The sequence below is a fragment of the Neomonachus schauinslandi genome, chromosome 11, assembly GCF_002201575.2.
Source record: "Neomonachus schauinslandi chromosome 11, ASM220157v2, whole genome shotgun sequence".
Lineage (NCBI taxonomy): Eukaryota > Metazoa > Chordata > Mammalia > Carnivora > Phocidae > Neomonachus > Neomonachus schauinslandi.
Genome location: NC_058413.1, coordinates 81,470,506 through 81,496,010, shown reverse-complemented (window position 1 = coordinate 81,496,010; position 25,505 = coordinate 81,470,506). Strand labels below are relative to the sequence as shown.

General features: G+C 41.1%; 1 protein-coding gene across 1 annotated transcript in view; it reads left to right on the top strand.

The window, feature by feature from the left end:
* Positions 1–25,505, top strand: part of GLB1L3 (galactosidase beta 1 like 3) — a 62,063-nt gene that overhangs the window by 6,216 nt on the left and 30,342 nt on the right. Inside the window, exons 4-10 of the mRNA XM_044919781.1 lie at positions 633–701; positions 1,256–1,351; positions 2,547–2,655; positions 6,087–6,179; positions 7,655–7,736; positions 8,684–8,700; positions 22,485–22,532. Coding sequence (XP_044775716.1) covers positions 633–701; positions 1,256–1,351; positions 2,547–2,655; positions 6,087–6,179; positions 7,655–7,736; positions 8,684–8,700; positions 22,485–22,532 — 514 coding nt within the window. The remainder of the gene's footprint in view (positions 1–632; positions 702–1,255; positions 1,352–2,546; positions 2,656–6,086; positions 6,180–7,654; positions 7,737–8,683; positions 8,701–22,484; positions 22,533–25,505) is intronic.

Here is a 25,505-nt window from a genome sequence, read left to right as displayed (position 1 = left end):
AAATTGTGTAATAAAAACTACAGAGCTAATGAGAAAATGAGGTTAGAGGCACAACACTCAAGAACTTTGTTGGTGACACACACAAAAAAGATAGTCATCTAATAAAAATAGCACGTAATAAAAATTTTACACGTATCTCTTTGTCCCTACAGGCTCAGCCCTGGGGGTGGGGGGAGGTGCCTCGCAGGGTCCTTCTTGCTAAATCTAAAACTGGCACTTTTCTTCATTGCATCTCCATTATCCTTGTAGGAAGTCCTCCTCTATTCTTATTTTGATTAATTCTTAGCAAAAATTTCTTGGGTATATGTAGGCATTTGAGGGTTTTATCCTTTTCATTATAGGTTTAATGGGTATTATGTAGAATGGAGTGGTGAGTGGGATAATTTATGTATAAATTCAAGGAATCTAGAATCATAGGATTATTGGCAGCTTGGACCACAACTGGGTAATAAAGAGAGGAACTATGGACAATAATCAATGTTCACATAATACGTATTTAATTGCCATTAGAAACTCCAACTTATTCCAAAATAGAGCTATCCCAGGTGTTGGCATGGATTTGGGGCTGACCTAGGAATTTAGAGGAAAGAAATCAGAAGATGTTTATTGTACTTCCCCCTTCCCTATTACAGCTATGTTCCATGGAACCTCCATGAGCCACAAAGAGGCAAATTTGACTTCTCTGGGAACCTGGACCTGGAGTAAGTGCTCTTGCTGCTTCTATGGCCTGGCCTGGGGTGGGGAGGCAGAGAGGTGTGGCCCCTTGGGGTTGATCAGGAACCATGGGACCATCTTGGTTCTGCTTTGAGAACCAGAGAGAGGCGGGTCGGGAGCCTTATTCATGGGACCCACATGCTCTCCATGAACCTGTTACTCCTGGGGGTCTGGGTCTGCCTCCTCGGAGCCCAGACCTCTTCACTGCAGCCCAGAGGTGCCTAATCCCCAGTGTCTGCCCTGCTTTGCAGTGTGGGCCAGCCACCTGTGCTGGGACAGGGGTTGCCCCTCTATGGTAGCAAGGCTGTTGGGGTCAGGTTCACTCTTAGGACCCCCCCGTACCCTGTTTGATGCCCTTCCTCCTTATGCCCCCAGTGGGGCTGTGCAGAAGGTCCTGGGCTGGGAGCAAGTGCGAACCCAGCTCCCAGGGCCTGTGAAGGGAGGGAGGAGAGGAGCTGGGCAGCTCCACCACCTTGTGATGCTGGGCTTGTCCCCACCATCCCCTCTGTGTCTTGAGAGCTGCTGACACTGACCTCCCTAGGGCCTTTGTGCTGATGGCTGCGGAGATCGGTTTGTGGGTGATTCTACGTCCAGGCCCCTACATCTGCAGTGAGATTGACCTCGGGGGCTTGCCCAGGTGAGTGGGGCTGTGAGTCCAGAGTTGTGGTTGTAGTAAAGTTTATTTGTTGGCTTTACTAAACATAAAACTTCAGTCTAATAACAATTGAGCACATCCTCTGTGTCTTGCACTGTTATTTGCTTTATATACATTGTCTCAGGCAGGGGTTGCAGTGGTATGGTGAGGTGTAGGTGCTCTTGTAATCCCCATTTTATAGATGACACATTGTGCTGGTGCTCTGGGTGTGTGGCCAAGAGTGTGCAGGGGGAGAGGAAGCATCAGGATGATCATAGTCTTTTTTCCACACTGGAGGGAGCTATGCCCAACTCTGGCCTGTGGTGAGAAGAATAGGGGGAAGCCTTAGACACTGAAGAATGGGTTTGTTCTAACCATGTCTGATTTTTCTCTTAGTTTGTCAGTGGAAGACCAAATTCTCTGTACTAAGAACCTTCAGTCCCCCTCCTTTCCCTCTCATTTTCCTTTGCCTGTTCTCTCATCTGTGATGCTTGCCCTCAATGCAAACAACTAACATTCAGGGTGAGAATTCAAGAATGCTCTTCTGTTACTGTCACAAGCTGACAGGACTGCCCATTTAGTCCATGGCTCTGCTCCAGGTGAGCACTTTTACTTTCCTTTGTCAGGTAAAAGAATTACTTTTCTCCAAGATGAGCTTGTTCTCTCATCCCAGCTCAGGAGCAGAAAATACCTGACCTTGAAGAAGAGGGTGCCTTAGAGGAGAAGCAGTTCATGGGGCAGGTTAGCTGGATCCCTGCCCAGTACTTTACAGGTGATCTGGAGGTGTGCTTACTGGCTTATAAGCTCTTACTCTGTGCTGGAAGTCTCAGGTCTTAGAGGAAATGCAACCTCTGCCTAAGGTGTTTACACTGTGCTCAAGAAAAATGTTTTTAATGAACTGAACAAGAATAGAGGAGAGTATTCAATGAAAGGTTAAACTACCTCTCATTAAGATGTGGGAGTACAAGTCTTGATAGTAAGTTGTAAAGTGCCATGTCGATGGAGTTGGTATCTTTTCTTCTAAATTTCTGAGAATGGTCCAAAAACCTGACATGGACCCATCCCTTCAGGACCCCTGAGTGCTCCAGGACCATGGACATGAGCTCAAAGGATGTAAAACTGCCAAAGCCCCACCCCCACTTACCCTCACCTCTACCCTCCCACCTCAGACACTGAGCTTGTCCCCTTTGGCCCCCAGCTGGTTGCTGCAAGACCCCAAGATGATATTGAGAACAACCTACAAGGGCTTTGTTGAAGCAGTTGATAAGTATTTTGACCACCTGATTTCCAGAGTTGTTCCTCTCCAGGTAAAGCAAATTTCCTGTTCCTTCTTTTATTTTTTTTTTAAGATTTTATTTTTTTATTTGAGAGAGAGAAAGAGAGAGCACAAGCAGGGGAAGGGGCAGAGGGAGAGGGAGAAGCAGGCTCCCCACTGAGCAGGGAGCCCGATGTGGGACTCGATCCCAGGACACTGGGATCATGACCTGCGCCAAAGGCAGATGCTTAACCAACTGAGCCACCCAGGCACCCCTCCTGTTCCTTCCTTCTTATCTTTGCTTTAGGAAATTGTTTTTCTGGCTTGTTCACAGAATAGGCCATGCCCAGTCTTTATGAGAATTAAAGCTGACATTCTTGCAATTTTCAATTCTAGACCCTCATCTTAAGTATAGCCTTTACCCCAAGGTTTCTAGAAAGGCACACATTGTACAAGGGACTGACAAAGGGTGTTCATTTGTGGTTGTCATTGTTCTGAATGTACTCGATATTCATTAAGCTCACTGACCTTCATACTGCTTATTTTTACTCTTAAATTATCTTTGTTGTTTTAAATAGTTAATACAGGTCCTTGGTGATAAAACTCAAAAGAGTATAAAAGAGTTAATGGTGAAATAATTCTCCCCTCTTACCCTGAGCCAAAGCCATTCAATTTCCTTTTCAGAAGATAATCAATTTTGCCAGATTTTTGTGTGTCTTTCCAGAGATTTCCTACACATATAGAAGCAAGTTATTTATACATACACTTACACATGTGTATGTGTATTTATGCATACTTTTTAATAAAAAATACACAATTCCCACTGAACTTTTTCTTCACTTAAAAATATATTTTTGAAACCCATTCTTTTTAATATCTGCATAGTATCCCACAATTTGGATATATCGTGATTCATTTAACTAGTACCTCATCATGGACATTTGATTTTTCAAGTTTATGCTATAATGCATAACTTGGCTTATATGTCGTTTTATACCTGTGTGAGTATATTTGTTACTGCTATTTACATTCCAGTTTGTTTTAGTTTCATAATGCACAGAGCACAGATACCATGTATTTTCCTTTCTTCATGGAGTCTCCAGATCTTATGCAAGGTACCCACAGCACACAGACCAGTCTGTGATAAAAAGAACATATACCCTGCAGTCTACAAGGCAGCAATTGTTTGGTCATTATGTTTGATTTTTAAAATACAACTCTCTTCCAAAGAAGAGGAGGCACATGGCTATTATTTAAATAAAAATAAATCTTATTTTGAGAGCACATATCTTGATAAAACTTGAGAGGGGATAAAAACCAATTATTAGGTAGTAGACCAATAGCTTATTATATTAGACTCTTTTTTGGGGGGGGGAAATATGATGCAGATCTAGCCCTTTGTAACTAATTCTCAATTGTGAATTATGAGTTACTCTTAGAATAATTTTAAAGAAAAGAAATGTCTCTGCAGTACAGCTTTAGGAGAGATGAGCAATGCTGCGGGGAAGAAGACATCGTCGTTAGGATTAAACTCTGGGTCTCTTAGGCAGAATTGAGGTACATCTTTCATTAGAAGGGCTAAAAACCATATGTTTCTGGCTGTGTTTCTGCCAAATAGGTGGGACCAGATGCAGGAGCAAAAATCTCTGAGCCTTAAAGCTAGAAAGACTTTGGATGTTTGGCTGGAAGTTCAGGCACAAGTAGAAATGCCACATACCATTAGCACAGATGCAGCAAGCAACGTGAATTTACAAACACCCCACTGAAATCATGAGGTAGGAAATCCCAGGAAACTTTTCAAAAGCAAGGAATTTTAAGTACAAATGAAATTTATAGGGCTTATCATTACTAAATTGTTAGTATTTTAAAGTTTTCTATTTGGTTATCTTGTTTTAATTATTACATTTAAGTAATTGTTAGAGTGTCTTTACTATTTCACTTGGGACTTTCACCCTTCTAACCCTGTTTGTTTTGTAAGGTCAACCGTGAATTTATGACACAGTTTTTAGAAATCTCACCCTCCAGGTTGGGGAGAAGACATGGTTCAATAATACAAACAATTTTTCTTAATTCATCAGTGTGGAATACTTATGTTCACTTAACGGGTAATTACTGAGCACCTGCTATGTGCCAGATGCTGTGTAGGAGCTAAGCTTCCAATGGTGAGAAGGATAGACATGGTTCCTGCCCCATGGAGACAAATGACCACTTACAACATGAGGGATAGTTGCTGCAGTGGAAGAAGTGCAGGACAGCCCTCATAGGGTAGCAACAAGGGAGGAAGGGAGGCTCAGGGCATGGCTTTCCAGAAAAAGTAACTTAAACAGTGACCTGAGGCATGGGCAGGCATTAGCAATGGTCAGGAGGATCCAATGGGTAAGGATCAGAGAGCAAGAGACAGAAGGAGGAGTTTGAAGAGCTGGAAGTAGAAAGTAAGGTGGGAAAGAGGCAAAAGATGAGCCTGTAGAGGAAAACCCACCACACATGCTCACTCTCTTCTGTTCCAACACAGGGGCATGCTCATTCTCTTCTGTCCCATTGTCCAAAAGGGAATACCTCTCTCTAAAATTGGCATTTACTCTGTAGGCAATAGGAACCATGTGGGGGGTGGAGTGGTCAGGCTGTCAAGAGCTCACTCTGCCTTCAGTATGGAGAGGCTTCTGCACTTGAGTGTGGAAGGACATTGAAAGATTAAGGTAAACAGTGAAACTTATAATGTCAGTATAATTTCAACTAGGTTACTATTGGTGACAGGTGGCACGACGGCATTGGAAGACTTACTGTGGTGGTTTGAGGGGTGGAGTCGAAGTGAGAAAGCAAAGCAAAAAAACCAAACCAAACAAAACAAAGTGAGAAAGCAGAGAAAATTGAGTGTAGACAACTGGTAACTCTTTTAAGAAACAGGGCTCTTAAAAAGGGGAGAGCAAGAGAACTGTGGGTGGGGTAACAGTCCTGGGTGCTCTCCCTCTCCAATGTGAGGGTTCCGAATACGTTTCCATGATGCTGGAGGTCAGTTGATTTGGAAGGAGAGGTTGAAAGTACAGAAGGTAGAGGGAACAGGGCAGAGAGTAGGAAGCAGGGAGACGCCACGCACAAGTGGTGGCATTATCCTAAGGCAGGAGGGGGAAGGAACACCTCTTTCATTTGCTGGGGAAAGTGGATAGGGTGGGCAATGAAGCACGGGAGTTTGTAGGTTTGAGATTCATATTTAAGCAGATAGTTAGTATGAGAAATAGAGGGAAAACTGTGGGAGTTGCTCATCTCCAAAGTCTAGGGAAGGCAGGACTCTGTGCAACAGCTGAAGTGCCTGGAGGTGATTGACTCCAGGACCTGGGGGAAGAGAGGGAGCACCAAAGGAACATGAGGTAACTACTTGGATCAAAGCTTACCGCACCAGGTGTGTGATCTTAGCAGCAAACTCAGAGACTCCAAGCTTTTCCCACCCATAGCTTCACATTTCCCCTTGATTTGCTTGTTTCTCAGTACCACAGGGGAGGCCCCATCATTGCAGTGCAGGTGGAGAATGAATATGGTTCATTTGCCAAAGATAAAGATTACATGCCTTATGTTCAAAAGGTAAGAGACACTTGGTGTGTCCTCATATTTACATGCTTCCTTACTCACTCTGTCATTTTTACAGGCATGCATTTTCAAGGCTCTGCTGCATGGGTGACCCTGTGGTAGGTGCTATGGGTCTCATCACTATGTTGAGAAAACTGGATCTCACTATGTGAGATCAAGTTCAGTGTCTCTGTGAAAGTGCAGTGTTGTCAAGATGTACTCAGATAACTTTATTAGGAGATAAAACATGATGTGGAAAGATTATATCTTTCTCTTGCTATTTCTATGACCCATAATTCTCCTTAAATCTGGGGGCGGGTAAATTTACATCCATAGTAAATAATGCTTCATGAACTTAATGACGATGGCTCTCATCCTGCAGCTTTCTGACCTGTAGTGTTAACATTCTTTCTTCTGTTGCCTTTGCTCCTCCATGGGGGGGTGGGGGGATGTCTCAGGCCAGGGAACAACTGCAGTCTTGCCTGGTTGCCTTTCTGATGGGTCAGGATCCTTCCCGTCCCTGATTTCCCACAGTGAAGAAGCTGATGAGTTTCGAGTGTAAACTGGACCTCCTCCCCAGGTTGCTAAGCAAAATGTGGGGTCGCATGTTAGCTGTGTCCACACAGAGACCCCTGGGAGGGACGACCCAGAAGGCAGTGGGGAAGAGCTGCCTCCTGGGCAAGGAAGAGTCAGCAGGTGACAAGAGGGGGAGGAGGGCAGTGCTGGGCTCCCCGGACATCCTGGCTCCTCCCACAGAGCTCTGGCCTCCGGGGCTGGACAGGCTCTGTGAGGGACTCCCCCCCTCTAACTTTTCTCAGGGGCATCACGTTAGACCCCCTCAAATCAGTCTCATTCAGCTAGCATTGTTTTTTCTTGACTTTCAAAATTTACTACTTGACTACCCCGCCAGGCCTGGACATGGCTTAGTGAATATGTAAGACACATAGCTGGGGTCCTCTTGCCCTCTGGTCATCTGTCTGCTCCTCAGCCCTTAGTAAATGCAGTTTGCAAATTAGATTCCACCCCCCTTCCCTGAAGCCATGACAGGCTTTCTTGCTTCCTTTGAGTGTCCAGGTAGGACCCAAGTTTTATGAAGTTTATCTGTGATCCCCACAGCCTTGGCCTCTTTCCTTCAAGCACCAAGTGCTTCAAAACCTTCTCTCTTTCTCTTGGATTTAGAGCCTCCCTCAAGTGCTTCCTCATAAAAGTCAGCCTTGGGGTTTTCCCCTTGAGACTGTGACCATAGATGTCAGAGCTCCTAACTCAGCTGCTGTTGTGGTCATCCCTGGGAACAAAACAGGCTGGGACAGAGAACAAGGTTCCCCTAATGTACTGAATTGCAGATGGTCAGACTCTAAATTCAAACCTTTCTCTCTAGCTCACACATTGCCCAAGTGAGCCCAAGCTATATTTTTCCCTAATTTCCTTATGCTTCCTTCTTCTCATGGGAGCAAGGGAAGTAGGTTCATTTTGCCCAGTTTTCTCAACAGGCCCTGCTGGAAAGAGGGATTGTGGAACTGCTCGTGACCTCGGATGATACAGAAAATGTGCTAAAAGGCCACATAAAAGGAGGTACAAATTTAGACTTATTTTAAGGAAGAACTGAGGCCCTTCACCAGCCAGTTTGAATCTTGAACCAAGTATATCTCAGATGTCTACATTGGAATGGGCTCCAGAAACTTGATACTGATAAGGACTCAAGGTCCAAGTGAAGAGCTCACACACCAACCCCAACTCTTTCCCTCAGTCATGTTGTCTTTAAACAGAGCTATAATTGAGATCTTCTGGTCTCAGTACACTTTTCCATCTTTCATAATTTTTCCGTGGGCTAAGAATCTGGATTGGTGCTGGGCATGGCTTAGAATCCCGGTCTTCTCCACCAATGTGGAGAGCCACATGGAGAAACAGAAGATAGACGTGTGTCAGGAAGATGGCCTAGGCCAAGTTCTAGTCCTGGGATCTTATAGCTGGAAACTCACTGTGGACTCTGAGTTCATCCTAGAGGGTGAAGTAACACAACAGTTCAGACCAGAATCATAAGGTGATGATAGTAAGGGAAATGACCATGGTATTATCAGCAGCCATTTGAGTCCGAGGGAGTATTTGTCAGGTAGTCCTCAGTTCAAGACCAGTTACTTCCATATATTGCTGTTTTCCCCTCCTTTTTGGTGGCTCTTCCCCTCACTATTATGGTACAATGGGAAGTGTGCTGAACTTGGGTCAGGAGACTTGTATTCAGTTCCTAGGTCTAATCAAATTGTATGGTCTTGGCCTGTCTACTTCTCTACACAAAATGTGGTTAATTTTAACTGCCCTTCTTATCTTGCATTGTCCTTGCAAGTGTCCAGTGATGTGAGGACTTATATGGCAGCCCTTTGTACTTTGCAAAGTGGAATATAAGTAGTGTCTCATTATCCTTACTAATTAGCACACCTTCCTTCTGTGTGCCAGGGCCTCCAGCTATCCCCTGGTGGCACTGGCACAGTACCTCATGCAGCACCTGTCTCTTCTCTCTATAGTTCTGGCCACCATCAATGTGAACACATTTGAGAAGAGTGCTTTCGAGCAGCTTTCCCTCCTGCAGGTAAGGATGTCTTAGAGATGAAGAGTCTTTGCTCCTTTGCCTGCCCAATCCTCCCTAGCCTGTGCAGCTGGTGTTCAATGAGAACAGGCCTGGCAAGGTAACTCCTGCTTCCCTCCACCCCCCAGGGCCTCAGCTAGGTTCCAAAGCAATTTGGGGAGTTTATGCCTTTTGTCATGGGGAATGAAGAGGAAGTCCTGCTTCCATCACCGCTGTTAGTGAAGCACCTCATGGAGATGACTAGAGGGAAAGTGAGGGGATTATGTGGGGTAAATCAAAGGGAGATGATGTTCCTTTTTCTCTGCAAGGACAGAGCTCAGAAATTGGCTATATACATTGCTGAGAGAGGACTCATAACTAGCTTTGCTGGAGTCAGCCTATTTTAGCCAGACTGCAAATTATGGAAGTGAATAACTGTTGTACATGAATTCATTAACAACCATGGATGGAGTAGTTCCTATTTCCTCTCAGTGGGTTGTCCCTTGTGATAGTTTCAAAGATGGACAAATCATGGTCCATGCCTTTGGGAATTATATCCTTTCTTCACAGAACAGCTAGATTGAGCTCTTAAAGACCAAACTGATTATGGTTTCCTCTGCTTAACACACTTTCCTGGGTCTCCTTTGTGCCCAGGATAATATCCAAAGCTGGTGCCATGGCTGGCGAGGCCTGGTATGACTGATGCAGTCTTCCTTTCCAGGCTCAGCCCGCACTGCTCTTCTCCCTTAGGCAGGAAAGCCTTCTTCAGTACTGCAAAGTAAGGGGTGCACTGCTCACGTGGCCAGAGCCTCCCGAGGTGCTTCCTCTGCCTTACACCCTCCTACGCAAGTTTTAATTAAAGAACAAATTAATCTTATTTCCTCTTCTCACTAATTTCTACACATCTTCTGACCTAGTACATGGAAGGGACTCTGCCAGGGCTGGCTCCATGGCTATCTATTTTTTAATGGCTGTAGTAAGTCTCTTTTTTTTTGTTGTTGGTTCTTTTTCTCTTGTCACTTTAAAAAATTTTTTTAAATTTTAAATTATTATTATTTTTAAATATTTATTTATTTTTATTTTTATTTTTTTAAATTTTATTATGTTATGTTAGTCACCATACAATACATCATTGGTTTTTGATGTGGTGATCCACAATCCATTGTTTTCATATAACACCCAGTGTTCCATGCAGTGCGTGCCCTCCTTAATACCTATCACCAGGCTAACCAATCTGCCCTCCCCTCCCCTCTAAAATCCTGTTCGTTTCTCAGAGTCCATAGTCTCTCATGGCTCATTTCTCCCTCCAATTCCACCCCCCATTTTTCCCTTCCTTCTCCTAATGTCCTCCATGCTATTCCTTATGTTCCACAAATAAGTGAAACCATATGATAATTGACTTTCTCTGCTTGACTTAATTCACTTAGCATAATCTCCTCCAGGCCCATCCATGTTGATGTAAAAGTTGGGTATTCATCTTCTCTGATGGCTGAGTAATATTCCATTGTATATATGGACCACATCTTTATCCATTCATCTGTTGAAGGGCATCTCGGCTCTTTCCACAGTTTGGCTATTGCGGACATTGTTGCTATGAACATTGGGGTGCATATGACCCTTCTTTTCACTACATCTGTGTCTTTGGGGTAAATACCCAGTAGTGCAATTGCTGGGTCATAGGGTAGCTCTATTTTTAAATTTTTGAGGCACCTCCACACTGTTTTCCAAAGTGCTGTACCAACTTGCATTCCCACCAACAGTGTAAGAGGGTTCCCCTTTCTCCACAACCTCTCCAACATTTGTTGTTTCTTGCCTTGTCAATTTTTGCCATTCTAACTGATGTAAGGTGGTATTCCAGTGTGGTTTTGATTTGAATTTCCCTGATGGCTAATGGTGATGAACATTTTTTCATGTGTCTGTTAGCCATTTGTATGTCTTCTTCAGAGAAGTGTCTTTTCATATCTTCTGCCCACTTTTTGACTTATTTGTTTTTTGGGTGTTGGGTTTGAGAAGTTCTTTATAGATCTTGGATACCAGCCCTTTATCTGTAGTTTCATTTGCAAATATCTTCTCCCATTCTGTGGGTTGCCTCTTTGTTTTGTTGACTGTTTCCTTTGCTGTGCAGAAGCTTTTTATCTTGATGAAGTCCCAAAAGTTCATTTTTGCTTTTGTTTCACTAGCTTTTGGAGATGTATCTTGAAAGAAGTTGCTGTGGGTGATGTCAAAGAGGTTACTGCCTATGTTCTCCTCTAGGATTTGGATGGATTCCTGTCTCACATTGAGGTCTTTCATCCACTTTGAGTTTATCTTTGTGAATGGAGTTAGACAATGGTCGAGTTTCATTCTTCTGCATGTGGCTGTCCAATTTTCCCAGCACCATTTACTGAAGAGACTGTCTTTTTTCCATTGCATGTTTTTTCCTGCTTTGTCAAAGATTATTTGACCATAGAGCTGAGGGTCCATATCTGGGCTCTCTATTCTGTTCCATTGGTCTATATGTCTGTTTTTGTGCCAGTACCATGCTGTCTTGGTGATCACAGCTTTGTAATATAGCTTGAAATCAGGCAACGTGATGCCCCCAGCTTTGTTTTTCTTTTTCAACATTTCCTTTGCGATTCAGGGTCTTTTCTGATTCCATACAAATTTTAGGATTGTTTGTTCCAGCACTTTGAAAAATGTCATTGGAATTTTGATCAGGATGGCATTAAAGGTATAGATTGCTCTGGGTGGCATAAGCATTTTAACAATGTTTATTCTTCCGATCCATGAGCATGGAATATTTTTCCATCTTTTTGTGTCCTCTTCAATTTCTTTCATGAGTGTTTTGTAGTTCCTAGAGGATAGATCCTTTACCTCTTTGGTTAGGTTTATTCCGAGGTATCTTATGGTTTTGGGTGCTATTGTAAATGAAATCGTTTCTCTAATTTCTCTTTCTACAGTTGTGTTGTTAGTGTATAAGAAAGCAACTGATTTCTGTGCATTGATTTTGTATCCTGCCACATTACTGAATTGCTGGATGAGTTCTAGTAATTTGGGAGTGGAGTCTTTTGGGTTTTCCACATAAAGTATCGTGTTGTCTGAGAAAAGAGAGAGCTTGACTTCTTCTTTGCCAATTTGAATACCTTTTATTTCTTTTTGTTGTCTGATTGCTGTTGCTAGGACCTCTAGTACTATGTTGAAAAATATTGGCAAGAGTGGGCATCCTTGACGTGTTCCTGATCTTAAGGGAAAGGCTCTCAGCTTTTCCCCATTGAGGATGATATTCACCGGGGGTTTTTCATAGATGGATTTTATGAACTTGAGGAATGTTCCCTCTATCCCTATACTCTGAAGCGTTTTAATCAGGAAAGGATGTTGTATTTTGTCAAATGCTTTTTCTGCATCAATTGAGAGGACCATATGGTTCTTCTCCCTCCTCTTATTAATGTGTTCTATCACACTGATTGATTTGCGAATGTTGAACCACACTTGCATCCCAGGGATAAATCCCACCTGGTCGTGGTGGATAATCCTTTTAATGTATTGTTGGATCCTATTAGCTAGGATTTTGTTGAGGATTTTGGAATCCATATTCATCAGGGATATCAGTCTGAAATTCTCCTTTTTGATGGGGTCTTTGCCTGGTTTGGGGATTAAGGTAATGCTGGCCTCATAGAATGAGTTTGGAAGTTTTCCTTCTGTTTCTATTTTTTGAAACAGCTTCAGTAGAATAGGTATTATTTCTTCTTTGAATGTTTGGTAGAACTCCCCAGGGAATCCATCAGGCCCCCAGACTCTTGTATTTTGGGAGGTTTTTGATCACTGCTTCAACCTTGTTACTGGTTATTGGCCTATTCAGGTTGTCAATTTCTTCCTGTTTCAGTCTTGGCAGCTTATAGGTTTCCAGGAAGGCCTCCATTTCATCCAGATTGCTCAGTTTATTGGCATATAGTTGTTGATAATAATTTCTAATAATTGTTTCTATTTCCTTGGTGTTAGTCGTGATCTATCCTCTTTCATTCATAATTTTATTAACTTGGGTCTTTTCTCTTTTCTTCTGGGTAAGTCTGGCCAGTGGCTTATTGATCTTATTAATTCTTTCAAAGAACCAACTTCTAGTTTTGTTGATCTGATCTACTGTGTTTCTGGTTTCTAATTCATTGATTTCTGCTCTAATTTTAATTATTTCTCTTCTAATGCGTGACTTAGGCATTGTTTGTTGCTTTTTCTCTAGTTCTTTAAGGTGTAGAGTTAGTTGGTGAATTTGGGATTTTTCTATTTTTTTGAGTGAGGCTTGGCTGGCTGTGTATTTCCCCCTTAGGACCGCCTTTGCAGTATCCCATAGGTTTTGGACCGATGTGTTTTTGTTCTCATTGATTTCCATGAATTATTTAAGTTCTTCTTTGATTTCCTCATTGACCCAAACATTCTTGAGCAGAGTGGTCTTTAGCTTCCAAGTGTTTGAATTTCTGCCAAATTTTTTCTTGTGACTGAGTTCCAGTTTTAAAGCATTATGGTCTGAGAATGTGCAGGGAATAATCTCAGTCTTTTGGTATCGGTTGAGACCTGATTTGTCGCCCAGTATGTGGTCTATTCTGGAGAAAGTTCCCCATGTGTGCTCGAGAAGAATGAGTATTCTGTTGTTTTCGGGTGGAATGTTCTGTAAATATCTATGAGGTCTATCTGGTCCAGTGTATCATTCAAAGCTCTTGTTTCCTTGTTGATTTTCTGCTTAGATGATCTGTCCATTGCTGAGAGTGGAGTATTGAGGTCTCCTACAATTAACATATTGTTATCAATATGACTCTTTATTTTGGTTAACAGTTGGCTTATGTAGATGCCTGCTCCCATGTTGGGGGCATAGATATTTACAATTGTTAGATCTTCTTGTTGGACAGACCCTTTAAGAATGATATAGTGTCCTTCTGTGTCTCTAACTACAGTCTTTAGTTTAAAATCTAATTTGTCTGATATAAGAATTGCTACCCCAGCTTTCTTTTGAGGTCCGCTGGCATGGAAGATAGATCTCCATCCCTTCACTTTCAGTCTGGATGTATCTTTAGGTTCAAAATGAGTCTCTTGTAGGCAGCATATGGATGGGTCCTGTCTTTTTATCCAGTCTGCAACCCTGTGCCATTTTATGGGAGCATTTAGGCCATTCACATTGAGAGTGATTATTGAGAGATGTGAATTAATTGTCATGTTGCCTGTGAAGATGTTGTTTTTATAGATTGTCCCTGTAAATTTCTGTTGTATATCACTCTTGGGGTCTTTCTCCTTTTATAGAACCCCCCCCTTAATATTTCTTGCAGGGCCGGTTTAGTGGTCACATATTCTTTCAGTTTCTGCTGGTCGTGGAAGCTCTGCATCTCTCCATCCATTCTAAATGACAGCCTTGCTGGATACGGTATTCTTGGCTGCATCTTCTTCTCATTTAGCACCTTGAATATGTCTTGCCAGGCCTTTCTGGCTTGCCAGGTCTTTGTGGATAGGTCTGACATTATTCTGATGTTCCTCCCTTTGTACGTAAGGAATCTCTTCCCCCTAACTGCCCTTAACATGATTCCATTGGTTCTAAGATTTGCAAGTTTTACTATTACATGCCAGGGTGTTGGCCTGTTTTCCTTGATTTTCCTTGATCTTGGGAGGGGTCCTCTCTGCCTCTAGGACTCGAATGTTTGTTTCATTCCCCAGATTAGGGAAGTTCTCAGCTACGATTTGCTCAAATACATCTTCTAGCCCTCTCTCTCTCTCCACTCCCTCCGGGATTCCAATTATTCTGACATTGGAACGCTTCATGGTGTCACTTATTTCTCTGATTCTATTTTCATGGATTCTGAGATGTTTTTCCTTGGCCTCCTCTTTTCCTTTTTTATCTATTAAATGGTCTTCCAGGTCACTAATTCTTTCTTCTACCTCACTTACGCTAGCTGTTAGATTATCTAGATTAGATTGGATCTCATTGATAGCATTTTTAAGTTCTGCCAGTTCAGCTTTCATGTCTGCCCTTAGAGACTCTATGTTGCCATTAATTGATTTCTCCATTCTAGCCATTGTCTTCACAATTGCTAGCCGAATTCCATCTCCGACATCTTGGTTATATCTGCATCCATTTGTAAATCTGCAGCATAAGTCATGGTCTCTGAGTCTTCTCTATTTTGGGGGTTCCTCCTCCTAGTCATTCTGTTGATGGGTGTTTGAGGTAATGTATAGAGTCCAAATTATTGACCAGAACCCAAGCAAGATACACCTGTTTTCTTGGGACCTTAGGGTTGCTGGCCTCTTTTTTCCCAGCCTGTCTTCTGGGGGACGGGCCTGCCATGCTGTTACTCAGGTAACCCTGTTTGGGGGAGTTGCCCTGCCCCGCTGTGGTGGGGGATGGGCTCAGCAGGAATCAGTTTTTGGGGCTCTTGTTCTCTGGCAGCTTTCCCTGGCTGCTTTCCGCATCTCTTCTGTGAGTCAGAGCAGAAGAGACCGTTTCCAACCCTCTGCCTCAGAGCAGAGAGACCGCAGTCTGTTCTTCAGTGAGCCCTCCAGGTCACATTGTCTCCGTTTCTGTCTGTGCTGCTATAAACTGCAGCATCCTGGGTTGTGTGCCCCTCTGCAGCGCCCCCAGTCCTGCCTCCAGGTCGGGGCACGTCTCTGCCCTTTGTACTTCTAAAACTGCCAGCTGCTCCCAGTTCACATGACCCTGCCACTCCGGGTTTCCGCCCTGGGGGCTGCAGTTCGTAGGCGCGACCCCGCCGCTCCGGGTTTTTGCCCCAGGGGCTGCCCTAGAGTCCTTTCCCCACCGCTACCGGTCTGCGAGTCTGTGCCCCGTCCCCAGCGCACGAGGCTGTCGCTCACCTGCAGTGTAGCATCCCCATGGCCAGGCACCTGCCTGCTGCTGTTTATCCTCCAATATCTGCCCATGGAATCACAGCTCCCCACTTCGTACCTCAAAACCAACCGCCTGGAATATTCTGTTTGTAGAGATCCAGATCTTCTTACATCTCAGGTTGGTTTCGTGGGTACTCAGAGTGATCTGGTAGAGATCCAGCTCAATTCCAGGGACCAGTTGAAATAGGGTCCCCTACTCCTCCACCATCTTTCCTCCTAATCTGGTTTTCTTTTCTTATAATGTCTTTATTTTAGAATCGGTAATGCTGGCCTCATAAAATGAGCTTGGAAGTATTCCCTCCTTTTCTATTTTCTGGAAGAGGTTGTATAGAATCCATAGCATTTCTTACTTAATGTTTGGTAAAATTCACCAGTGAAACCATCTGGACCTGAAATTTTCTTTTTAAAAAGACTTTTATGTAGAATTTAATGTCTCTAATAGATGTAGCATAGTTTAGATTATTTCTTCTTGAGCAAGTTTTGGTAGTTTGTGTCTTTTAAGGATTTATTCTATTCTATTTCATCTAAGTTTATGAATTCATGGGCACAGAGTTGTTTGTAATATATTCTGTTGATATCCTTGTAATGTCTTTGTTGTCAGTGGTGGTGGCCCTTCTTTCATTCCTGATATTGGTAAGTTTGTGTCTTCTCTCTTTTTATCTCAGTCATTGTGACTAGAAGTTTAACAGTTTTATTGATCTTTTCAGAGAATTAGCTTTTTTTTTTTTTTTTGCTTTATTTTCTTCCTGTTCTCTATTTCATTGATTTCTTCTCTGATCTTTAGCATTTTCTATTTTGCTTCCTTTGGACTGAATCGGCTCTACTTTTTCTAGGTTGTTTGTTTGTTTGTTTGGTGGAAGCTTAGATTACTGACTTGAGAATTTTTTCTTTTCTAATATGAGCACTTATGGCTACAAATTTCCCTGAATGCACTGTTTGATATGCTGTATTTTCATTTTCAAAAATGTTTCAAAAAATGTTCAAAATATTTTAAAATTTCCCTTGAGACTTCATCTTATTCTATGTATCAGAAGTATGTTGCTTAATTTTTGAATCCTTGGGGATTTTCCAGGTATTATTCTGTTGTTGATTTCTAGTTTAATACTGTTAAAATCCAAGAATATACTTGGCATGGTTTCTGTTCTTTTACATTTGTTAAGTTTTGTTTTATGACTCATAATATGGTCAGTTTGGTGAATGTTCCATGTATACTTGAGAAGATGTGTATTTTGCATTTGTTTTAAAATTTCCATTAGCTTAAGTTGATTGATGGTACTGTTCAGGTAATCTCTATTCTTACTGATTTTCTACTTACTTATTCTATCAATTATTAAGAGAAGAGTATTGATATCTCTAAATATAATTGTGGATTTATTTATTTGTCCTTTCAGATCTATCCACTTTTGTCTTTGTGTATTTTGAACCACTGTTTTTAGGTATGTACACATTTAGAATTGTTGTATTTTCTTGGAGAATTCACCCCTTTATCATTATGTAATGACCATCTTCCTTGTTTTGAAGTCTACTTTGACTGATATAAATATAGCTATTCAGGCTTTCTTTTGGTTAGTGGTTTGCATGATGTATTTTTCTTTATCCTTTTACTTTTTACCTTTCTTTTCTTTTAAGATTTTATTTATTTATTTGAGAGGGAGAGCACAAGCAGGGCGGAGGGGCACAGGAAGAGGGAGAAGCAGGTTTCCCACTGAGCAGGGAGCCAGACTCGGGGCTTGATCCCAGGACTCTGGGATCCTGACCTGAGCTGTTAACTGACTGAGCCACCGAGGTGCCCCAATTTTTACCTTTCTTTAAGTATTCATATTTAAAGTGGATTTCTTGTAGACCGCATATAATTATGTATTACTTTTTAAAATATTTAATCTGACAGTTTCTGTCTCTTAACTGATGTAGTTAGATAATTCACATTTAAAGTGATTATTGATATAGTTGGATTAAAATCTAGCATCTTGCTAATTCTTTTCTATTTTTCCACTTGTTATGTTTCTTTTTTCTTCTTTTTTTCCCTTCTCTTGAATTAATTGAGCATTTTTTATGATGATATTTTATCTCCTCTATGGACTAAAACCTTTTCTCAGGGTTTAAAGTTTTAGCTGTTGCCCAAGGATTTAAAATATACATGTTAAATTAATCTGAAAGTACTTTCAAATACTGAACTGCTTCACATGTAGTATCTTATGCATATCTTATATGCACTATCTTATATAATAGTATATTCCTAAATCCTCATTTTAAAGATGCTATTCTATTGTGTTGTGTTATTTTGTTGTTGTTGTTTTGTTTTGTTTTGTTTTTTTGGCCTTCATGGTTTCTGTTGATAAGTCTATATTAATTCTTATCTGTGGCTTTTGTAGGTGATTTGTCTTTTTTTCTCTGACTGCCTTTAGAATTTTCTCATTGTCTTTGGTTTTCAGAAGCTTGAGTATAATATACTTAGGTGTGGTTTGTTTCTTAGAGTTTATCCTGCTTGATGTTCTCACAGATTGGATCTATGGTTTGGTGTCTGTAATTAATTTTAGAAAATTCTCAGCCATTACTTATTCAAATATTTCCTCTCTTCTCTCTCTCTTCTTCTGCAGGTCCAATTACATGTACATAAGAACATTTGAAATTGTCTCACACTGCTTGGATGGTGGTTTTTGTTTTGTTTTGTTTTGTTTCCCTACTCTTTTTCTCTTTATTTTTTAGTTTGGTTAACTTCTATTGACTTCTCTTTAAGTACACTGATTTATTTCTCTCCTCCGTTGAGGCTACTGGTGAGCTCAGTGAAAGACTTCTTTATTTCTGTTACTGTGTTCTTGATTTGTAGTTTTTCATTCACTTCCTATAGCTTCCATCTGTCAACTAAAGTTATCCATCTGATTTTGCATGGTGTCCACCTTTTCTATTGCAACCTTTATCATATTAATCATAGTTATTTTAAATTCCGTATTTAATTACAAGATCTGTCTTATCTGAGACTGTTCTTGATTATTGCTTTATCTCTTCAAAATGTGTTTTTTTCCTTCCCATTTTGTAAGCCTCATAGTTTTGTTTTTTTAAATGAAAACTGAACATCTTGTGTGGGACATAGACACTATGTTGGAGGTAAGCATGCCTTTCTTTCTGCTAGCCTTTTAATGTGGGGGGTTTGTGTTAATCTAGTTAGGAGTTGGGCTGAATTTGAGGTTTCTTGTTGCTAAGGTTATCCTCCTTGAACCACAGCCTTCAAATTCCTCTAGAATATCTCATGTCTAGTGTGAGGGCCAGTTTTTCAGAGGTATTTTCTCTATGTCTGGACTCCTCTTGGCTTTGGTTCTTCCCCCCTTTGCATTGCACCCCAAGAGAGTCTGTCTCTCCCAGCTCTCCCAGCTATACTATATGTCATTTATACTCTATACTGGTTAGCATGATGGTGAGGGAGGAAATGCATTCCCTGATGTTATAATTAAGCCTCAGTCTTAGGCAAGCACTGTGTGCCTGGGTCTGAGGGGTAGGCCTTTCAAGTACTCCTGTTTCTTCCCTCGCTGTATTTCCAGGCCCAGCACAGGTTCTTGTTCCTCTCCCAATGGTAGTGTTTTGTTTTGTTGTTTTTTCCCTGCTCTGTTTCTCAGAAGCAGTAGGTTTCTACCAGTGTCCTAAGGTGACAGCTTTTGTTGTTCCTGTCTCTGCAGATTAAGTCTTTTGTTCCCTAGAAGAGAGGAGTATGGGAGATTTGGCAGAGGCTGCCGCTTCCCTTCCCCAGCCAGTATGGGGAAGAAAGCCAAAGTACCTCATGCTTGTTGGCTTAAACAGTATTTATCTTCTCACAGTTCTGGAGGCTAGAATCTGAGATCAAGGTGTCAAAAGGGTTTGTTTCTTCTGAGGCTTCTCTCCTCAACTGACTTCTCTGGACATCTTCACAAGGTTCTCCCTCTGTGTGTGTCTGTATCCTAATCTCTTCTTATAAAGGTACTAGTGATATTGGATTAGGGTCCACCCTAATAATCTCATTTAACCTTAATTAACTGTTTAAATACCCTTTTCCCAAATACAGTCATATTCTGAGATACTGGGGATTAGGACTTCCAGTATAAATGTGGGGGGGGCACAATTCAGCCCATAACTTTCCACCCTCACCCAAATTTAAGTCCTTCTTGAATGCAAAATATATTAACCCCATGCCTGCAACCTCAAAGTCCAACTTTTTTTTTTTTATTCCAGCATCAACTCTGAGTCCAAAGTCTCATCTAATACAGGTAGAGATGAGACTCCAGGTATGATTCATCCTAGGCAAAATGCTTCTTCAGGTATGAACCTGTGAAACCAGGCAACAAGTTATCTGCTTCCAAAATACAATGTAGGATAGACAATCTCATTCAAAAAGGGAGAAATTGGAAAGCAGAAAGGGGTCATGAGTGAAAGGCAAGTCCAAAACCTTATAGGGCAAATTCCCTTAGATTTAAGGCCTCAGAATAATAATTAGACTTTAAGGCTTAATAATAATTCCCTGTTCTCTATGTTTACCAGGGTGGGCTTCCCTTTCAGGCCCACCAGGTGACAGCTCTATAACCTCAGCTCTGGGCATTGGCTGTGACTCCTCTGGAACCTAGAAAAAGACTACACAGCCCCATCTGCTGGGCTTTTGTGCCCACAGTAGTAGTGGTAGCCTGCTGACTTCTCAATCACCTTCAGCGTCATTCCCCTTTTTTCTTGAAGGATAATATATATTTGTAGCCTGATAGCTCTATTGGCCCATCCTGTAGAATCCCAGAAGTCCGACAGCTTTCCTTCATTGTGCCTCAGCTCTGTCCCCTTCTGTCCAAGTCGGTAGCATTTCTGCTAGTATAAAATTTTAAAAAATCTATTGGCCTCCCGTACAATTCATGGGAGCCCAAGCCATTAGACAAGAGGTTCCTCCTTGGAACTTTCCTAGATAGCCCCACCTCTATTCCTGGCCTCTGTTGAGTTGGCTGAATGGATCCATAAGTCACTGACCAACAACCTCTGTAGCAAATGATTGTCCACCCACATCTTTGATGTTCTCTAATTGTGCCTTTTCAATTTTTACAATATAGGTAGGCTGAGAATTTTACAAATCTTCCAGTTCGTGGTCCTTTTTGCTTAACAATTCCTTCTTCAATTTATCTCTTTCCTCTTATATTTCACTATAAGGAACAAGGAGAAACCAGACCATGCCATCAACATTTTCTTAGGAATCTCCTTATCTAAATATTGAGGTTCATCAATTGCAAGTTCTGCTTTCCAAAAACACTAGAACTCAATTCATCCAAGTTCTTTGCCATTTTATAACAAGGATCAACTTCCCCTTCCAGTTTCCAATAACATTTACTGATTTCCACCTGAGATCTCAGCAGAAGCATCTTTAACATTCATATTTCTAACAGCAATCTGTTTATGATGACATCTGTATTCTCTAAGATGATACAAGTTCTCTTTCCAGCTTCCTATTCTTTTTCTGAGCTCTCACTAGAATTGCCTCTAATCCCATATTTCTTTTCTTTTCTTTTTTTTTAAAAGATTTTATTTATTTATTCATGAGAGACAGAGAGAGAGACAGAGGCAGAGCGAGAAGCAGGCTCCCCGCGGAGCAGGGAGCCCGATGCGGGACTCGATCCCAGGACCCTGGGATCATGACCTGAGCCGAAGGCAGACACTTAACCGACTGAGCCACCCAGGCGTCCCTCCCATATTTCTATTAACAGTCCCTTCAAGGAACTCTAGGCTTATTTTTAGCAAGCACTTCAAGGTTCATCCAGCCTTTCCCCATTACCTAGTTCCAAACCCACTTCCTCATCTTTAGGTATTTGTTAATTAATAAAAAATCACTCCAGTACCCCACCAAAATCTGTATTAGTTTCCTTGGGCTGCCGTAACAGAACACCATGGACTGGGTACTTAAACAACAGGCATTTATCTTCTCACAATTTTAGAGGCTTAGACATCCAAGATTCAGGTGCCATCAGGGTTGTTTTTATCTGAGATTCTTTTCTTGGCCTGTAGATGGCCTTCTTCTCCTCCTTATGTCTTCACATGGTCTATGCTTGTCTATGTTCAAATTTCCTCTTTTTATAAGGACACCACTCATTTTGGAGGCCCTGTCGCCACATACAGTCATATTCTGAGGTTCTGGAAATTAGGACCTCAACATATGAATTTTTTTGGTTTGGGGGCGGGGGACCCAATTCACCTGTAATAGAAAGTTACTCAGGATTCTCCCCAGTCTTCCCACAGAACATGTGGTAGGATTTGTGGAGATAAAATCTGCATAAAGGTGTAAGACCCACCACATCCAGCCCCCTGGGGGATTCACATTTTCATGCTAGCCCAATATGTTTTCCTATGTGTTCTTTTTTTTTTTTTTTTAAGATTTTATGTATTTATTTCACAGAGACAGAGATAGCTAGAGCAGGAACACAAGCAGCGGGAGTGGGAGAGGGAGAAACAGGCTTCCCCCCCGAGGAGGGAGCCCGATGTGGGACTTGATCCCAGGACCCTGGGGTCATGACCTGAGCCGAAGGCAGACGCCCAACGACTGAGCCACCCAGGCGCCCTTCCTATGTGTTCTTTCCCACATAATTAAAAAGGCAGTGAGAAATAAATGAAGATACGAGAATAACCCACTCTCAGTATAAAACTATCATTTGCATCTGTTTAGGATTCACTCATTTGGGGTGTTCAGTAGGTTCTTCTCCCCTTCTTCTTTTTCTAAGGTTTTTTTTTTTCCTTTGTGTGGTTTTTTTTAATTGAGGTACAATTGACATATAGCATTATATTAGTTTTAGGTATATAACAGAATGATTTGGTATTTGTATATATTGTGAAGTAATCACCACAATAAGTCTAATAAACATCCATCACCATACTTAAAAACAATATTTTTTCTTGTGATGAGAACTTTTAAGATCTACTCTCAGCAATGCTCAAATATGAATACAGTACTATTAACTATAGTCACCATGCTGTGCATTACATCCCCATAACTTATTTGTTTTATAACTAGAAGTTTGTGCCTTTTGACTCCCTTCACCCATTTCACCCAACCCCCCATCTTCCCTTCTTCCCTCCATCCAGCAACCAGCAGTCTGTTCTGTTTCTCCAAGCTTTGGTTTTTGTTGTTGGTTTTTAAATTTTTTTTTTATGATTCCACATATAAGTGATAACACATGATATTTGTCTTTCTCTGTCTGATTTATTTCACTTCTCATAATGTCCTCAGGTCCACCCATGTTGTCACAAATGGCAAGATTTCATTCTTCTTTATGGCTGAAATATTTAATTTCTCATATATATCACATCTTCTTTATCCATTTATCTATCAATGGACACTTGGTTTGTTTTTATACATTGGCTCTTGTATAATGCTCTAATGAACACGGGGGTGTGTATATCTTTTTGAGTTAGTGCTTCTAATTTTTTTCAGTTAAATACCCAGATGTGGAATTGCTGGATCATATTGTATTTCTATTATTAATGTTTTGAGGAACCTCTACTGTTTTCCATAATGGTTCCACAAATTTACATTCCCACCAACAGTGGGTTCCTTTTTCTCTACATCCTCACCAACACTTGTTATTTCTTGTCTTTTTGATAAGAGTCATTCTTACGGGTGTGAGATGATATATCACTGTAGTTTTGATTCACATTTCCTTGAATTATTGGTGATGTTGAGCATCTTTTCATGTACTTGTTGGCCATCTATATTTCTTCTTTGAAAAATGTCTATTCAGATCTTCTGCCCATTTTTACATCAGGCTATTTGTATTTGTTTTTGTTTTTGTTTTTGTTATTGAGCTGTATGAATTCTTTATGTATTTTGGATATTAACTGGTTATCAGATATATGATTTGCAAATATTTTCTCACATTCAGTAGGTTGCCATTTCATTTTGTTGATGGTTTCCTTTGCTGAACAGGAGCTTTTTAGTTTGATGTAGTCTCAGTTGTTTATTTTTGTGTTTGTTGCCTTTGCTTTTGATGTCAGATCCAAAAATCATTGCCAAGACCAACATCAAGGAGCTTACTGCCTATGTTTTCTTTTAGGGATTCTATGGTTTCAGGTCTTACATTCAAGTATTTAATTTATTTTGAATTAATCTTTATGTAAGGTATAAGATAAGGGTTCAGTTTCATTGTTTCACATGTGGCTGTCCCTGTTCCTAACACCATTTATTGAAGAGACTAAAGTTTCCCCATTTTATATTCTTGGCTCCTTTGTTGTAAATTAATTGACCATATATGTGTGGGTATATTTCTGGGCTCTCAGTTCTGTTCTACATTGTTTGATTTGTGGTTATTAAACCATTCTTGCATTGCAGGGATAAATCCCACTTGTTGATGGTGAATGATTCCTTTAATGTATTGTTGAACTCAGTTTGCTAATATTTTATTGAAGATTTTTGCATATATGTCCATCAAGTATACTGGCTTGATATTTTCTATCTTTGCAGTATGCTTGGTCTGGTTTTGGTATCAGGGTAATTCTGGGTTTGGAAAATGAGGTTAGAAATACTCCCTCCTTCTATTTTTTGGAAGAGTTTGGAAAGGATTAGCATTAGTTCTTCTTTAAATGTTTGGTAGAATCCACCCGTTAATCCATCTGATCCTGGACCTTCACTTATTGGGATGTTTTTGATTCTCTAAAGTTTCATGATTCAGTCTTGGCAGGTTGTATGTTTCTAGAAATTTTTTTTTTATTCTTATGTTAATCCCCATACATTACATCATTAGTTTTAGATGAAGTGTTCCATGATTCATTGTTTGTGCATAACACCCAGTGCTCCATGCAGAATGTGCCCTCCTCAATACCCACCACCAGGCTAACCCATCCTCCCACCTCCCTCCCCTCTAGAACCCTCAGTTTGTTTTTGAGTCCATCGTCTCTCATGGTTCGTCTACCCCTCTGATTTCCCCCCCTTCATTCTTCCCCTCCTGCTATCTTCTTTTTTTTTTCTTAACATATATTGCATTATTTGTTTCAGAGGTACAGATCTGAGATTCAACAGTCTTGCACAATTCACAGCGCTTACCAGAGCACATACCCTCCCGAGTGTCTATCACCGAGTCACCCAATCCTTCCCACCCCACACCCCACTCCAGCAAACCTCAGTTTGTTTCCTGAGATTAAGAATTCCTCATATCAGTGAGATCATATGATACATGTCTTTCTCTGTTTGACTTATTTCACTCAACATAATACCCTCCAGTTCCATCCACGTCGTTGCAAATGGCAAGATCTCATTCCTTTTGATGGCTACATAATATTCCATTGTATATATATACCACCTCTTCTTTATCCATTCATCTGTTGATGGACATCTTGGCTCTTTCCACAGTTTGGCTATTGTGGACATTGCTGCTATAAACATCGGGGTGCACGTACCCCTTCGGATCCCTACTTTTGTATCTTTGGGGTAAATACCCAGTAGTGCAATTGCTGGATCATATGGTAGCTCTATTTTCAACTTTTTGAGGAACCTCCATACAGTTTTCCAGAGTGGCTGCACCAGCTTGCATTCCCACCAACAGTGTAGGAGGGTTCCCCTTTCTCCGCATCCCTGCCAACATCTGTCATTTCCTGACTTGTTAATTTTAGCCATTCTGACTGGTGTGAGGTGGTATCTCATTGAGGTTTTGATTTGGATTTCCCTAATGCTGAGTGATATTGAGCACTTTTTCATGTGTCTGTTGGCCATTTGGATGTCTTCTTTGGAAAAATGTCTGTTCGTGTCTTCTGCCCATTTCTTGATTGGATTCTTTGTTCTTTGGGTGTTGAGTTTGATGAGTTCTTTATAGATTTTGGATACTAGCCCTTTATCTGATATGTCATTTGCAAATATCTTCTCCCATTCTGTCGGTTGTCTTTTGGTTTTGTTGACTGTTTCCTTCGCTTTGCAAAAGCTTTTTATCTTGATGAAGTCCCAATAG